Genomic DNA, 15,797 nt, shown 5'->3' with positions numbered 1-15,797 from the left:
GCCCCTGGCTCTGGTCTAACACACAGGGCTCCACCACAGCTCTCCCCAAGCCCAGTTTTAGCCCTGCACTAAATGGAGGGGTGGTGACAGCTCCCCAAAACCCGTGGGATGTTCCAGCAGCAGGAGATGGTGGTGCTGAGCCCATCCAAGCCAGCAGCACCTCTGGCCTGGCTGCACCCACCAGCACTGCTGTCCCCAAACCCTCCTTCCTCAAGCCAAAAGCTCCAGCACCCTGTGCAAGCCAGCAGGGAGCTGACAGCTATTATTTTAGGAGTCTCCATATGGACCCATTGCAGCATCTTGCTGCTCTAATTTAGGGCACAGGCTGCCAGGGAGGGATGCTGCTCCCACCCCCGGGGATGCTGGACTTGGAGCACCTTCCAGTCCCTGAAGGGGCTCCAGGAGAGCTGGGGCTGCCCCTGGATCCCTGGGAGTGGCCCAGGCCAGGCTGGATGGGGCTTGGAGCAGCCTGGGGCAGTGGGAGGTGTCCCTGCCATGGCACTGGATGGGCTTGAAGGTTCTTTCCAACCCAGCCAGCAGCACCCAGCTGGTGCCACAGAGGTTCCCTGAGTGTCAGCACAGGGCAGGGAGGGCAGCCTGGCTGGGAGCCCTTTGCTTCCCCTCTCAGGAGGCACCAGATGGGCCACTGAGTTATTCTGAATCCTCTGCAAGTGCTGACACAACACAGTTCCCTCACATGACTTTCCTCTTGCTTTTTAAAGAAGTTTTCTTGTTTCACTCTGACACAGTGGAAGTAAATTCACAGCCCAGGCTGGAGTGATAAGGGAAGAACTTGCTGCAGAGCCCTGGGGCACCTGATCCAGGAATAAGATAAGTGACCAGACCCCAGAGCAAGGAAGGGGCCCCAGTCCTGGGGATGCAGGGCAGCAGGAAAGGTTTGCAGCCTCCAAACCCCACAGAGCAGGAAGAGGGGCAGCAAAGGGCGAGATGACCAAAACCAAGGAGCTGGTTGTGCATGGAGAGCAATGGAGAAGGCTGCAAAGCCCAGCCTGGGCGTGGGACAGGGGACACCATGAAGCCACCAAGACCCTGCTGGAGGGAGGACTGGCTGCTGTGGCCCTGCCAGGACCATCTCACAACCAAGAAGCCACAGCAGCAGTGAGAGCAAAGCAGGGGGACCCTCACTGTGCAGTCCCCACCCCTGGGTGCTGGTGTTCCCTGGGTGAAGCACCCACAGCAGGCACCTGCTGGAGCCAGCATTCCTGTACAAAAATCCCAGCCTTGTAATCTCTGCAATTAAAAAGGGAGTTCTTCTACTGCAACTTAAAATAGAAGTTTTTGTCACAAATTACCAGCTTTCACTCCCCTCATACCTGAGCTTAAACTGAAACTTAAATGGAAATTTACAGGAGAATGAGAAAGTGAGTCAGCCTGCCCTTCCCAACAGGCATTTATTTTCATCCTCTCGGACTCAGTTAATAGTAACAGCAGAGAAATTAAGTTTATTCCAAATTTACAAAGCCCAGAAGAGGGGAGTGGATTTGGAGGGAACTCCACAGCACAGAGGGATCTGCTGCTGGCCAGGGGTGCTGTGCTGAGGCTCCTGTCCCCATCCCAGCTGGCAGCACAGCATCCAGGGATCCTCCCTGCCCCACGGAGGTGTCACCCACGTTATCCCACTTTTCCCACCCACACCACCCTGGGGAAACAGCTGCAATGAGCTCAAACATAAATCAGCCTCTTGCCTCGTAACCTGTTGGGCCAAACTGCAGCCAGGTGAAACCTTCCAAAGCTGGCACAGGGGCCAAAGCAGCTGGGAAATTCCAGCTCCCACTGGGGAAAGGAACAGCAGCCACTCAGCAAAGCCAGGGGTGGGAGCAAAGCAATCCTCCCACCATGAGCAGGGCCAGGCAGGGCCAGCCAGGCTGTCTGTGAGAGCCCTGCACTGAGCCATGGCCACTCCTGGCCAGCACAAACCCTGGGGACAGAGCCACCCCCCAGCCTGTGACACTGTGGCAGCACTGAGGCACGTTCTGCACAGGAGCCAGCCCAAGGCTGGGGGTTTGTCCTCGTTTTGCACTTGTGCAAGCTGACAGCACGGGAGAAATGAAAAAAAAAGTGCCCAAACTACATTTCAAAGTGCTCAGAACACATCTCAAAGCTCCTTCTCCTCCAGCAGAGCGGGGCTGAGGTTCAGGAGATGCACTGCAAAGCTTCCCACCCTACCACAGGTCTCTTGGGTATTCAGGTCAGCAGAGGGGCTGCTGGTAGAGCAGAAAAATCCTTTTAGGTGTATAATAAGGAGAATTGAATTCTGCTCCAAGGTGGAGAGACAAAAGCCATTTGTCATGCAGCATTTGCTGACAGGACATGTCCACAGCCCAGCCCTCCCTGCAGAGCTGAGCTGCAAACAAAGGGATTCACACCAAAGTGTTTGGGACCAGAATCCACCCAGGTGCAGAGAGGGAAGGAATCTCAGCTATAGCTTGAAGTTATTTTAGAAAAATTCTCTACAATGGCTCAGCACCCGACCAAAATGCAAATCACCATCATGGCTTCCTGAGCAAATGAGCTACTGCTGCATTTTTTCCAGTCCGGCAGCATCTTGCTCTGAAGATCTAATAGCAGCCCTACTGAGCAGCAGCTAATTAAAGCCTTTCCTCCTGCCAAAACCCCAGATTCAGTCTCCAAATGACCCAGTAAGTGAGACTTTTTCCACCTCAGAGGCCCTGGGAGACACCAGGTCACAGCTGTGCCCTTGTCACCGTGGCTGTGCCCTCCCTGCCCGAGGCACCAGGGACGGGTCCTGCTCCTGGCCCTGCTCCTCACAAGGACACGGCTCCAAAGTCACCCCACACCCATCAGACCCACCACCCTCCTCTCCAGAGGACTCCTGAGGCTCCTCAAACACAAGCAGGACAAATCTGAGGATTGATGGACTGAGCTGTTGGAGACGGTCCTTAGACACATCATCACAAAAATATTAATTAGTCCAGTTCTAAAGTTTTTCCTGGGGCAAAAATCTCCTCTGGGCTGGGGAGGGGACACACAGGTCCTGCTCAGCCTTTCTGCCCCTTGCACACAGGGATGTCCCTCTTGGCAGCTCTGCCATCCTCAGAAACCCCCTGGCAATTACCCCCAAATACCCCCAAAAAGCAAATTATTCCATCCAACTCTCCAGCAACCAAGTGAACATGTGGGATGGTGATCCCTCCCCATCAAGGCTGGTTGCCCAAGGATCCCATACTGGGCCAGACAACAAAAACAAAGCCAAACCCATCTCCATCATCACAGCCAAGCAGCAGCATCTGCACAGCAAAAACGGTATCGAGCCATGGGAAACAAATATAAATATAAATATAAATATAAATATAAATATAAATATAAATATAAATATAAATATAAATATAAATATAAATATAAATATAAATATAAATATAAATAATATAATTTGGGGGATCATTTCCAGCTGTGCAGAAATCTTATCCTGAGTGACAGCTGAGGACAGAGGGGCTGCAGCAGGTACACAGCACAGCCTGGCACACCTCCTGCACATGGGGACAGTGCCTCTGTCCCAGGCAGCAGGGACACAGCTGCACCACTTCTGTCCCCTCTTGGCTACTCTCAGTTAAGCCTGAGCTATGATAGAGCACTGCCAGGGATTTCTGCTAAGCCAAGCTCAAGTGGAAGTGTTTAAGAATAATGAATGTAGAGGAAGAGAAGACCTAAGCCCAGCTTACTCTGGCTCTCCTGGGGCAGGCGCAGAACTCAACCCTGCCAGGCTCCATCCCAGGCTCCATCCCTGCCTGGGCAAGCTCCATCCCAGCCCAGCCAGGCTCCATCCCAGGCTCCAGCATCCCAGCCCAGCCAGGCTCCAGCCCATCCCAGCCAGGCTCCATCATCCCAGCCCAGCCAGGCTCCATCCCAGGCTCCATCCCTGCCCACAGGCAGTGCTGCTCCTGCTGGGGAGGCAGGGGCTGCACCAGCTCTGAATCAGCCTCTCCACAGCAGCGCTGCTGGAAGGGCTCTGGAGCTGGAGACACAGTAAATAATGACTTTGCACTGCGTCAGGAGCTAATCCACTCAGTGATGCAAATGAAATTCATGGGCCACTTCCCCCTCACTCGGCTCCTCAGTGATATTATAAAACAATCCTGACTTCATCCCATGTCACGGCTGCAGGAAGCCATTCAGGGGAGCCAGGACGACTTCCACTCCTCTTCACCACCTCACTTTCTCATTCTTCTGCTATAATTGGAAATCATGAAAATGCATTTGTTCATGTGCTCCGGTGTCAGCTACTCAGTGTGCTTGTGCTCTCTCAGACCAGCAGAATGAAGGTATTTAACTGTTCCCCCCAAAGGTGAAGCTATTCCTGCTGCATCCTTTCACATGGCAACAAAAGGCTGGGAGGAATCCACCAGCAGGATCAGCTGGAGCACACTGGCAACACAGCACGAGGAAGAGGAAGAACAGCTGAAGGCTGAGATTCAGACATCTGAATCTTTTTTAGCTTCCCTGCTGCTGACTAAATACCAAATGTAGGAAGACGAGAGCAGAACTACAGGAGACTGAGGGTTTTAAACATAGAATCAGAGAATCCTGCAATGGTTTGGGTTGGAAGGGACCTTACAGCTCATCTTGTTCCAACTCCTGCCATGGCAGGGACACTTCAACTGTCCCAGGCTGCTCCAAGCCCTGTCCAGCCTGGCCTGGGACACTGCCAGGGATTCAGGGGCAGCCACAGCTGCTCTGGGAATTCCATGCCAGCCAGGAATTCCTTCCCAATATCCCATCCATCCCTGATCTCTGTAATATGAAGCCATTCCCTGTATCCTGTCCCTCCATCCCTTGTCCCAGTCCCTCTCCAGCTCTCCTGGAGCCCCTTTAGACCCTGGAAGGGCTCTGAGCTCTCCCTGGATCCTTCCCTCCTCCAGGTGAGCACCCCCAGGTGTCCCAGCCTGGCTCCAGAGGGGCTCCAGCCCTGGGAACAGCTCTGGACTGGCTCCAGCAGCCCCACGAGCCCTGGCTGACAGCACAGCAGCTCCTGCTCCAGCTGCTCCCAGGATGTCCCTGCACAGACACCACTCACTCCCCATCTTCCCAACCACACCCCAAAAAATAAGCAACTCATCTCCTGCTTAGAGCTGGAAGGCTTCCCTTGTTCCAAAGGCTGAGCTGGGGAGGGAGCTCCCACCCCAAGAGGGAAGCTCACAGACTGGCTCTTTGGAAAAACCCAGATTTAAGTAGATGCAAAAAAGCCAATTTTCAGGAGCTGTGCCATAACAAGCCTCAAGTTTGCAAATCCAGTAACTTCTATGTACTGGAGCTTATTAATATTGGATTTTTTGGCAGGCACTGCCTTGTCCAGCTCGGATTAGCAGCAAGTATATTCTGCCTGTCAGATTTAAACAAGATGTATAAATCTGGCACAAAAGCAAGACCAAATATGGAAGCAAATTATTTAAATTGACAAGATGTAGCTCACAAGCATTAAGTGAGGCAGTCAGTGCCCATCAGCTGGGGCAGGAAGGCTCTAGCTCTGGGCCACTGAGTTAAATTCTGAAAGCAAGAGGTGAATGAGGTTACCCACCCCAAACATTCACTGATTCCACTATCAGGCTGGATTGGAATTTTATTTTTTTTTCCATATGATGGGAAGAGCAGGATGGCTACAAACAGCTGGGGGAGTCAGCCCAAAATCCCTCAAAAGCAAACAGCTGGAGCAGAGCCACAGCAGTGCCTGGGCAGGCACCCAGGAGGGCAAGAACCACACCTGGGCCTGGAGAGAATGAGAGGAGAGCACCTGGAGCAGGTGAGGGGCAAGGGAAGGCACAGCAAGGCAAGGGAAGGCAAGGGAAGGCAAGGCACAGCAAGGCAAGGCAAGGCAAGGCAAGGCTAGGCAAGGCAAGGCAAGGCTAGGCTAGGCAAGGCAAGGCACGGCAAGGCTAGGCTAGGCAAGGCAAGGCAAGGCAAGGCAAGGCAAGGCAAGGCAAGGCAAGGCAAGGCAAGGCAAGGCAAGGCTAGGCAAGGCTAGGCAAGGCTAGGCAAGGCTAGGCAAGGCTAGGCAAGGCTAGGCTAGGCAAGGCAAGGCTAGGCAAGGCAAGGCTAGGCAAGGCAAGGCAAGGCAAGGCTCACAGGAGGTGACACAGAGCCCGGCCCCCATTTGGGACACGTGGCTGCAGGGCCATCCCTGCAGAGCAGGATGTGGCCAGGGCCAGTGGCCAGCAGAGCCCAGCAGCTGCCAGGGAGGAGCAGCAGGAGCAGAGCTCCATCTGCCCCTCAATGCTGCAGGAGCAGAGCTGTCACTGAGCTGTCACTGAGCTGTCACATCTCATCAGAGGCACTTCCCTGGCCTGGCTGCTGGCAGCAATGGCCAGGGCTCCAGGAGGGGCCCTGGGAGCTCCCACCCAGCAACAGCCTCATCCCCAACAGGAGAGAAGCGAGTGCTGCTGCCAAGTTATGAATTACACAGAGCTCAGGAGCCTCCTCACAGGGAGAACTTTTCATCTGTTTAATTCTTCCAATGGAGGCCAGTCCAAAACCAGGAGGGATCAGTTTCTCAGAGCCATCCAAGTGCTCCCAACAGCCTAGGACTGAGCAGGGCAGAGCCACACAAGCACCTGCACACAGGAGGTGTTTGGGCAGAGCCATCCCTCTGGCTGGTCCAGCTGAGCCTTGGCCACCCTCTGCAGAGGGGAGGCACATTTGGGGTGCAGAGAGAAGGAGCTCCAGGACACAGCTCTGCCCCCCCATGGGCACCCCAGGAGCTCCCTCACCACAGCCAAAGCATTTCCTTCCCACAGCCCTCATCTTGGGATGGGATGGAAGGGACAGAACATTCCCTGCAGAGACCCCAGGCTCTGCAGGTGCCTGTTGGGACCCCCATCCCCTGGTGAATGCAGGGCCCTGCACACTCGGGGTGCAGCCCAGGCTGTGGTTTGGAGCCGTGCCTTCCCTTCCCAGGAAGGGCCACAGCCAGCACAGCTACTTCTGGGAATTGCTTCTGCTGAACTCAGAGTTTGGCTGCCACCAGCCTCCACCAGAGCTTTCTTCCTGTCACCCCCATCCTTCTGTGGCTCTTGTGGAAAAACTGACTTCTGGTGCAGGGCAGGGCCAGCCAGGGTGGCATCTGTCCCCTTCTCTGCTGGGGCAGCAGCCCCTGGCACCAGCCCTGAGGTTTTCCCCTTCATCCACTGGGTCACTGCAAAACTAAGGCAGTTACTGGGTCATTTTACATCCCTGATGTTCCTGTCACCTGCCTGCCTCCAGGGACTCCTGGCCATGGCACAGAGGCCACCAACACCAGAGCAGGGAGGGAGGGAGGGATGGAAGGGCTCAGAGCTGGGAGCAGCACCCACAGCTGTCCTTTCCCTGAAGAAAGGGAAACCCACGGAACAGCCCTTGTCTCTGCCCTCCAGCCCAGCTGCCCCAGCCCCACATCTCTGCTCAGGTCCCAGGTGTGAGGGCTCTGTGCCACCCCAGGGAGCCCTTGAGGGGTCCCACTCCAAGGGACACAGAGCCTGTGGTTTCTGCTAAGCCTCAAAGTATGGGGCAAAGCCATTGCAGGGGATGCTCAAGTCCCTGGCCAGGCTTTATTTCCTACAGCATCACCCCAAAGGTCTGGAGGGGCTCTGGAGCTCCCCCTGATCTGTCCCCTGCCCTCACCCAGCTCTGTGGGACAGGACACAGGGCTGGCCACCCAAGGCTGCATCCAGGACCCCACACAAGGACTCCTGACTTTGTTTCATTGCCTTTTCCCAGAGCTGGTTTCTGACAGCCCAGAGCCCTCCAAGAGCACGAGGAACACGCTGCCCAGGCACCTGTGGTTACTCTTCCCCTGCAGGGAGCTCCTTACTCACCCTTTTCTGAGCGGCTCTCATTTATGGAGCTGCAGAGCAGTGACTCACAAAGCCACACTGGTGGCATTCACCTCCCCAGCACTCCCCCCACACTCTGTGCTGCCCTTGGGGCTGGACCACAGGCACACCAAGGCCACCAGCCCAGGGTGGGGTGTGCCAGCTGCACCCACCCTCTCACAGCTGGAAAAAAACACCCAAACACTTCTCCTGGCCACAATCCCATCCCACCCACCCTGCAAACATCCCCTCAATGCAGGGGAAAGCTCTTCCACCTTCCCCCTCTGATCACACCCTTCTCACAGGGTGCTCCAGGCAGGCCTGCCCTCCCCAAACCAGGGCAGAGCCAGCAGCTCATTGCTGTCACTGTGACCAGCACTCATAGCTCCTGGGTGGCACTGAGGAGCCTCTCCAGCCTTTTCAGCTGCTGCCTGTTGAGCTGCAGGAGGAGGAGGAGGAGGAGTGCTGGCTGGGAAGGAGGAAGGGCAGCAGCCCACAGCAAGGGCTTGCACAACTGTCCTCCCTCCAGAAACCCAGCAGCTCACAGAATCCACACCAACTTTTGAGAGCAGATTCTACCCCACCTCCTGCTCCACAGCACACACCAGCCCCCGAGGTCCTGCTCTGTTTCACAGCAGCTCCTGCGGTGCCAGGACAGGCGAGAGCCCACCCAGAGATAACTGCCAGGGAAGGGAGCCCTGCTCTCCCTGCCAGGGAAAGGTGCCCTGCTCCCCCTGCCAGGGAAGGGAGCCCTGCTCCCCCTGCCAGGGAAAGGTGCCCTGCTCTCCCTGCCAGGGAAAGGTGCCCTGCTCCCCATCCAGGGAAGGGTGCCCTGCTCCCCCTGCCAGGGAAAGGTGCCCTGCTCCCCATCCAGGGAAAGGTGCCCTGCTCCCCCTGCCAGGGAAAGGTGCCCTGCTCCCCCTGCCAGGGAAGGGAGCCCTGCTCCCCCTGCCAGGGAAAGGTGCCCTGCTCTCCCTGCCAGGGAAAGGTGCCCTGCTCCCCCTGCCAGGGAAAGGTGCCCTGCTCCCCATCCAGGGAAAGGTGCCCTGCTCTCCCTGCCAGGGAAAGGTGCCCTGCTCCCCCTGCCAGGGAAGGGTGCCCTGCTCTCCCTGCCAGGGAAGGGTGCCCTGCTCTCCCTGCCAGGGAAGGGTGCCCTGCTCCCCCTGCCAGGGAAGGGTGCCCTGCTCTCCCTGCCAGGGAAGGGTGCCCTGCTCCCCCTGCCAGGGCCACGTGTGCTGCAGGAATCTGGAGGATCACACGTGTGTGAACGAGCAGGCGTGCACAAATGCCTGCACTGTTTGCTGAGAAGTCTCCTTAGAGACAGCCCAGGCATTAAATTCCCCAGGAAGACTCAATAGCTGGAGAATAATCATGGCAGAGGCTCAGGGCTGTGCTGGTTTAACCTCTGCAGTGGTGTCAGAGCCAGCAGGCACCAGGCAGGTGTGCTAAAACTCTCCTGGCACCCCAATGCCCAGGGCCAGCTCCAAACCCCACCCCAGCATCCTACAGCTGGCACCAGGCAGCAACCAGCACCCTGGGAAGGAAACAGACCCCTCACTATCCGGGCCCCTGATCACTGTATGACAGCTATCTCCGGAGATAAGAGAGAAAAATCCACCCTGCAACTGCAGGGGGGAGGGAGAGAGAAACCACTTCCACTGCTGGGCCAGCCCCTGTGCTCTGCACGGGGACAGCAGGGGCTGCTGGCACCCAGCTGTGCCTGCCCAGCCCACAGCCTGGCACTGCCAGGGCTGCACGGCCCAACACGCCTCCCTCCAAAACACCCCTCTCCAAAACCTCCAAAACACCTCTCCAAAACCCTTCCTCCCTCCAAAACACCCCTCCAAAACACCCCACTCCAAAAACCTTCTCCTAAACACCTCCCTCCAAAACATCTCCCCTCCAAAATACCTCTCCAAAACCCCTATCTCTCCACCAAAATCCCTATCCCTCTCCTAAACCCCCTTCCTTCTCCAAAAGCCCATCCCTCTCTAAAACACCTCCCTCCTCAAAAACCCTATCCCTCTAAAACATCTCTCCCTCTCCAAAACACCTCTCAAACCCCCTCTCCCTCTCTCCAAAACCCTTGTCCCTCTCTCCAAACCCCCCTCTCCCTCTCTCCAGGCACTCAGCTCAGGGAAGGGCAGGATTAGCTAGGCCAGCCCAGGTGCCAGCTTTAAGCCCAGCCTGGGCAGGCCCCTGCAGGGGCACAGGTTCCCATGTCCCAGCAGCTCTGGGTGCACTGGGCTGTGCAGGAGCACACAGAGCCAGAGCCACTTCCCTTTTCTGCTGGTCCCTGCTGCCCCAGGCTCCTTGGGGACACGGCTCCAGCACCCAGAGCTGCCTTACCACCAAAAAACCCCTCCGAAATCATGTTTCCAATTTCTGCAGCATTATATAATTAGCATCATTTGTGTTGCAAAAAGTAATTGCAGTAACATTTTTAATTAGTCTATTTGAACACTAACATTTCTCCAGTGTGCATAATATGTTGACACGAAATTACTGGGTTTGAGGCAACTCGGAATGATTGGAGTTTGTTTTGCTTTTGTTTCTTTACTTGTTTAATGCAGTCAATAAGAGCAGTGCTGAGCCCAGGCTGCAGAGTGGCTTGAGCTGCAGTGGAGAGCAAAGTGTGATGGGTTTCACTTCCGTCTGGGGGGAGGAAGGGTGGCTTCTGAAGGCACTGAACAAGAGAAAAAATACTTGCTTGAGAGGTAAGGCCTGGGTGAGATTTTCCAGCTGCTCGGTTCTGGTCTCGGATGTTGACTGGTGAAAACACAAAACAGAACGAGAGCGCTGGCCTTGGAGGACAGGGAGAGGAAAACCTGGAGGGAGGAATTCTGGGTGGTGTAAAGTCTGGAAGGAGATCTAATCTGAAGAGTTTCTTTGCTTACTGAGTCATAAGCAGGGACGAAAAGTGAACATTCCCAGAAAAGTTACTGCATGGGATCCAAGCACCCATTACCAAAAGATGCTTTTTTTTTTTTGTTTTTTCCCCTTTCTCTTCAGGAAGAATCAAGATTCTCCTTTCCAAGATCTTTTCCACATTGAGCACGTGAAAGCAGTGACAGATGCAGGTTATTTTTTGCTCCCAAGTGTGAATCATGTTCCAGTGCTCCTCACCTCTGCCCAGGCCCGGGGTGTGAGCCCAGCCCAGCCACAGCCCCTGATCCACAAAGGGACCAAGAGCTGCCTGGACAGCAGGAGAAACAGCCCTGAGGATGCCAAGGCGGGGGAAACAAGAGCAGGGAAGAGAAAGCTGCCAGCTCCCAGCACATTCCAGCAGACAACCAAGAACTTCGCTCTCAAACCAATTCCCTCCTCATCCCAGCACTTCCCACACCAGGAGATCCAAGACTTGGCCACTGCTCCTTCCCCAGCTCAGACACCGAGGGGCTGCTCCCTCCTCACACATCCCTGCGCTGGTTCTGCCTGGCTGACCCCCCAAACCCAGGAAGGGGAGAGCACTCTCTCCTTTCTCTTTATTCCTGAGAAGTTTCTGCACTTGCAGCTGCAGCAGGGCCAGAAAACCCCTCTGTACCACGGGCTGAGAGGCAGCCAGGGGCATCGAGCCTCCCTTGGGCAGAGTTCACCTTCCTGGCAGCTCCAGGCACATCCTTCAGCTTCCAACACCCACAAGATATTGATTTCTTTTTGTGAACCTGCCAGAAGCAGCCCTGCTCCCGGGCTGGCTGTGCACAGACCTCCCCTGCCCACACCCAGACACCCTCTGGCTCACGAGAGACGTTGGCCCAGGAAGTCTTGAGATGCACACCAGGATAAGGAGATTGTGTTTGAGGATAAGAAGCAGATTAGCAATTAAGGCATTTTGTGGAATCCATCAGTACTTCAAGCTACAAAGAGTCAGTTTCTGCTAACTTCCTGCCAAAAGTCACAAGTAATGAGCTAATTAACAATCTAATTTATTACAAATGCCCTAGAAAGAAATCAGGGCACAGGTGAAAACCTACTTAAAGCCAGCACAGCAGCAGGAACAGCTGAGAGCAGACAGGCTTGTGCCCCAGCTGCATTTCCAGCCATCCCACAGCACAATGGGATGAAACACTGGGGGAAGTTGTTAAAGCTGAATTAAAGCTGTGTTCAGTAAAGAGAGAGGTAGAACCCTCACTCCAGAGCTTCCTGCCAGCCCTAAACAAAAGCCAGTCCTGGGATTTTCTGCCTCCCTGCCAACGTTTGCCAAGCTGAGCAGCAGCTGCAGCACAACCTGTGGGGCACAAAGCCAGAGCTGGTCCCTGCAGAGAGCAGTGCCAGCCCTGGCACCCCCAGTTCTGCCTCCCAGCAGGACAAGCCCCGTGGCTCCAGAGCAGATGGCAGTGGGAGAGACCCCTGGGCTGAGCATCCTGCAGGGAGACACTCCTGCCCTCCACCCCAGGGCACTGCTGCTCGTGTGGGCACCCAGCACCTCACAGCTGGGCTCTGGGAAAACCCACACATCCCTGATTTTAGGGAAGTAAAGACTGGGCTGGTCTGCAGAACCTGACCTGCAGGATTCCCTGTGGCACATTCATGTCTGTAACACCTGAGTGACCTGCAAAGGGTTTCTCAAGGCATGGAGGCATGTCACAGAGCAGTCACCCACCCTGGGGGTGTCACTGAGCACAGAGGGCTCCTGGCAGTGCCCCTGGTGCCACTGCAGCTCCTGCCCCACGAGCCAGGGCTGCACTGCCCAAAATCTCCGAGCCCACCTGCTGCCCTGGCACTGAGGGCTGATTTAACACTGGCTAAAAACATCATCAAGAGCACAGCTCCAGGTTTGGAGAACAGCTCCTGACAGCTGGAAGAGACTTGGAAAAGCGCCAGTTACCGACACTGGATGCTGCAGGTAGAACGGAGCAGGGCTCTAGGAACAATGCAGGCAAACCCTGCCCTGGTGCCCACCTGCTCCACAACACACCCTGGATTTCATGGACGCTGTGTTTGCACAAATACACCATCACTGTAAGGAAAATCAGGGAATTCACAGCCAGGTAAGTCCCAAACCAGAGATCCGAGGTGCACAGAATTCCTCTCAGTAACGTGACTGCACAGCCCATGTGTGAAACCTCAGGTACCAGGGGAAGCTGTGACCTTGAGAAACAGCCCTAGGACACATTTTACTCTCCATATCCACTTTCCTCTGCTTGCCAACACCTGTCCAGGCCTTCAGGCTGCAGTCTGGGAGGTGGCAGGGAGATGGGTTTGGTATTTTAAGGTTATAGGCGCGTGGCAGGTGTCAAGGATGAATAGCAGCATCATTTAAATTGGATTAGCCTCACCCTGCTCATACAGGCAGCTGCAGGGATGCTCCTGAGAGCTCCCGAGGCACAGTCCCCCCACAGGAACCCCCCCAGAGCCAGAGCCAGACCCACCCCAGCACCTCACACGGAGGTGCCACTCCAAAGCCCCGAGCACAGCTGCGAAGAGGAGCTTCTAGAGCTCTAAAGAGGGTTTGTTTTGATGCCAAATACCTCAACTTGGGAGTCAGCCACCTACCAAAATAAAACTCTGTCCCAAATATTCACAAAAGCAAAATTTCCCTGCCAGCAGCTGCGAGCGGCAGCCCCGTTTGAGCCCCACGGCCAGAGCTGAGCCCCACACAGGTGGGGGGACAGGAGCAGCCCCCAGCTGGGCTGGCTACAGCAGCAGCCACATCACGCCTGGGTAACTCAGCAAAATTTCCCGAGGGGACATCCCAAATCCCTGAAGAGCCCCTCCAGAATCCCAGCATTACCAGAACAAAGAATTATGGTCATAGTAACCCGGCTACTGCAACATATTTTGTTATAAAGCCTCGTATTTTTTTCCCCAGCAACACAACTAAGCCATTCAAGTCCTCGCCGGCTGCGCAGTTCCAGCCGGGAGCAGCCCTCGCCCAGCCCGCTCGCCACTCAGACACACACACATGTTTTGGTGTTAAGTACATTAAAAACAAACTCCCCTCGGCCTTTTTCGGGGGATTTAGCTGAAGTCCCCGGCGCTTATCTCTGCTAACGACACCCGACCGGCTTAAAGGCAGCGACTAGTTGCTGTGTTGATTAAAAAAATGACCAAGCTGCTGGCCGGTCCTGGGGGATGCTCGGGGCCGGTCCCGGGGGGCGGACACGGAGTGGGGACCCCCAGCCCCCCCGGCAGCGCCACACTCACCTTGACACTGGAAGCCCTGCTTGCCGAAACCCCTGCGGAGAGAGAGGCGCAGTGAGACCCCCGCGACCCTGCCCGCCCGAGCGCAGCGGGCACCGGGGGCACCGGGAGGGAGCGGGGACGGGAGCGCGGAGCATGGCGAGGATGAGGATGGCGGGGATAAGGATGGCGGGGACGAGGATGGCGGGGACGAGGATGGCCGGGCGAGCACAGGGAGGGATGTCCCGCCGAGCCGGTGTCCCGGAGCGGCTGCGGCGGTGCGGGGGGAAGGCAAGCTCACCAGATGAAGTCGGTGCAGTGGCTGCAGAAGGTGGGCTGCTTGAAGAACCGCGCCGTGAACTTGTGGTTCTTCACCTCGTGCACGTTCTTCTGCCGCAGGGCGCCCTTGCGGGCGAAGCGCACCGGGCCCTCCTCGCCCTCGGGGGCCGGCGCGGCTGCCGGTGGCTCGGCCATGCTGCTCGGGGGCTGCGGGCCCGGCCCGGCCCGCTCCGGTGCCGCCGCTCCGCCGCTGCTCCGGCTGCGCTGCCGGGGCCGCGCTCGGGGCCGCTGCCCGCAGCTGGCGGGAGGCTCCGGCACCGCCCGCCGGGCCACGCCCCCTCATTTGCATACGGCCCTGCCCGCCCCATCTGCATCGCCGGCCACGCCCCCCGCGCCTCGCGGCACCGCCGGCCACGCCCCCCCGCGCGCGGCTCGGAACGGCCCCGCCCCCGCGATTTGCATGGGGATGGCAGAGAGCGCCTGCATCCCGCGGGAGGGAGGGACGGACACGGCAGGGATGGACACGGCAGGGAGGGACAGGGATGGACACTGGGCAGGGAGGGACAGGAATGGACAGGGATGGACAGGGATGGACACTGGGCAGGGAGGGACAGGGATGGACAGGGATGGACAGGGATGGACACGGCAGGGATGGACAGAGATGGACACGGCATGGATGGACAGGGATAGACAAGGATGGACATGGGCAGGGATGGGCACTGGACAGTGATGGACAGGGATGAACACTGAGCATGGCAGGGATGGACACGGGCATGAGTGAGATGGACATGGGCGGGGATGGACACCAGGCACAGCAGAGATGGACAGGGATGGACACTGGGCAGGGATGGACATGGGCAGTGACAGAGCCCAGCACAGGGATGACCCCGGGCAGCAGCTCATGTGAGGCAGGGCTGTGGGCAAGGTCACCAAGGCAGGGACATTGTCCTGTCCCACTGTCTGAGCTGGCAGGTGGGGAACGAGCAGGACTCGGTAGGAGCAGATTTGGATGTCTTTGTGCCAGCCTGGGGACACCTGCACTGCCCCATGCCCGCTGCAGGACTGGCAGTGACAGGCTGGGTCCTCTCCAGTCCCTGACTTCTCACTGTTAAGGCCAGGATGGTTTTTTTCCTACTCTGATTTTCTGCAAAACACGAGCTAAGTGCAGAGGGGATCCAGAAAGGAGCTCAGGCACAGCAGCTGTGCCAGGCTGGGCATGGGGGTGGCCACACACCCAGGGCTCCCACACAGACACAGGGGCACAAACCACCAGCTCAGGGGTCCTCTGGGAATGATTTTTTGAGTTTGCAGTTGGAATAATGACCTTCTTTCACCAACCCACTGCAAACATCTCAGCTGGCTGGCACAGAGGAATTTTCCAACCACATCCACCATTCCTCTCTTGCTCCCTGACAGTAACTCACAGACACTGAAAATCAGATCCATCAGCCTGCTCCTCTGACACCCAGGTCTCCCCAGGCCTGCCTGGTGCTGCATCCTCCTGGTCTGGGTGCTGAGGAGTTGAGAATTCAAACCAAAACACGAGACAACTTCCAGTGAAACACAACCATATTT

General features: G+C 56.7%; 1 protein-coding gene across 2 annotated transcripts in view; it reads right to left on the bottom strand.

Moving 5' to 3' along the window:
* PRKCB (protein kinase C beta) overlaps positions 1-14,532 on the bottom strand; it is an 87,583-nt gene extending 73,051 nt beyond the window's left edge. For both annotated transcript variants that reach the window (XM_056503442.1, XM_056503441.1), the window contains exons 1-2: positions 14,245-14,532; positions 13,968-13,999 (exon numbers count right to left, since the gene is read on the bottom strand). In XM_056503442.1, the coding sequence (XP_056359417.1) occupies positions 13,968-13,999; positions 14,245-14,417 (205 nt within the window). In that variant the 5' untranslated portion in view covers positions 14,418-14,532. The remainder of the gene's footprint in view (positions 1-13,967; positions 14,000-14,244) is intronic.
* Between the last annotated feature and the right edge of the window lie 1,265 nt (positions 14,533-15,797).

Source organism: Oenanthe melanoleuca, chromosome 14, assembly GCF_029582105.1.
Source record: "Oenanthe melanoleuca isolate GR-GAL-2019-014 chromosome 14, OMel1.0, whole genome shotgun sequence".
Classification (NCBI taxonomy): domain Eukaryota; kingdom Metazoa; phylum Chordata; class Aves; order Passeriformes; family Muscicapidae; genus Oenanthe; species Oenanthe melanoleuca.
This window is presented reverse-complemented; position numbering and strand designations above follow the sequence as displayed.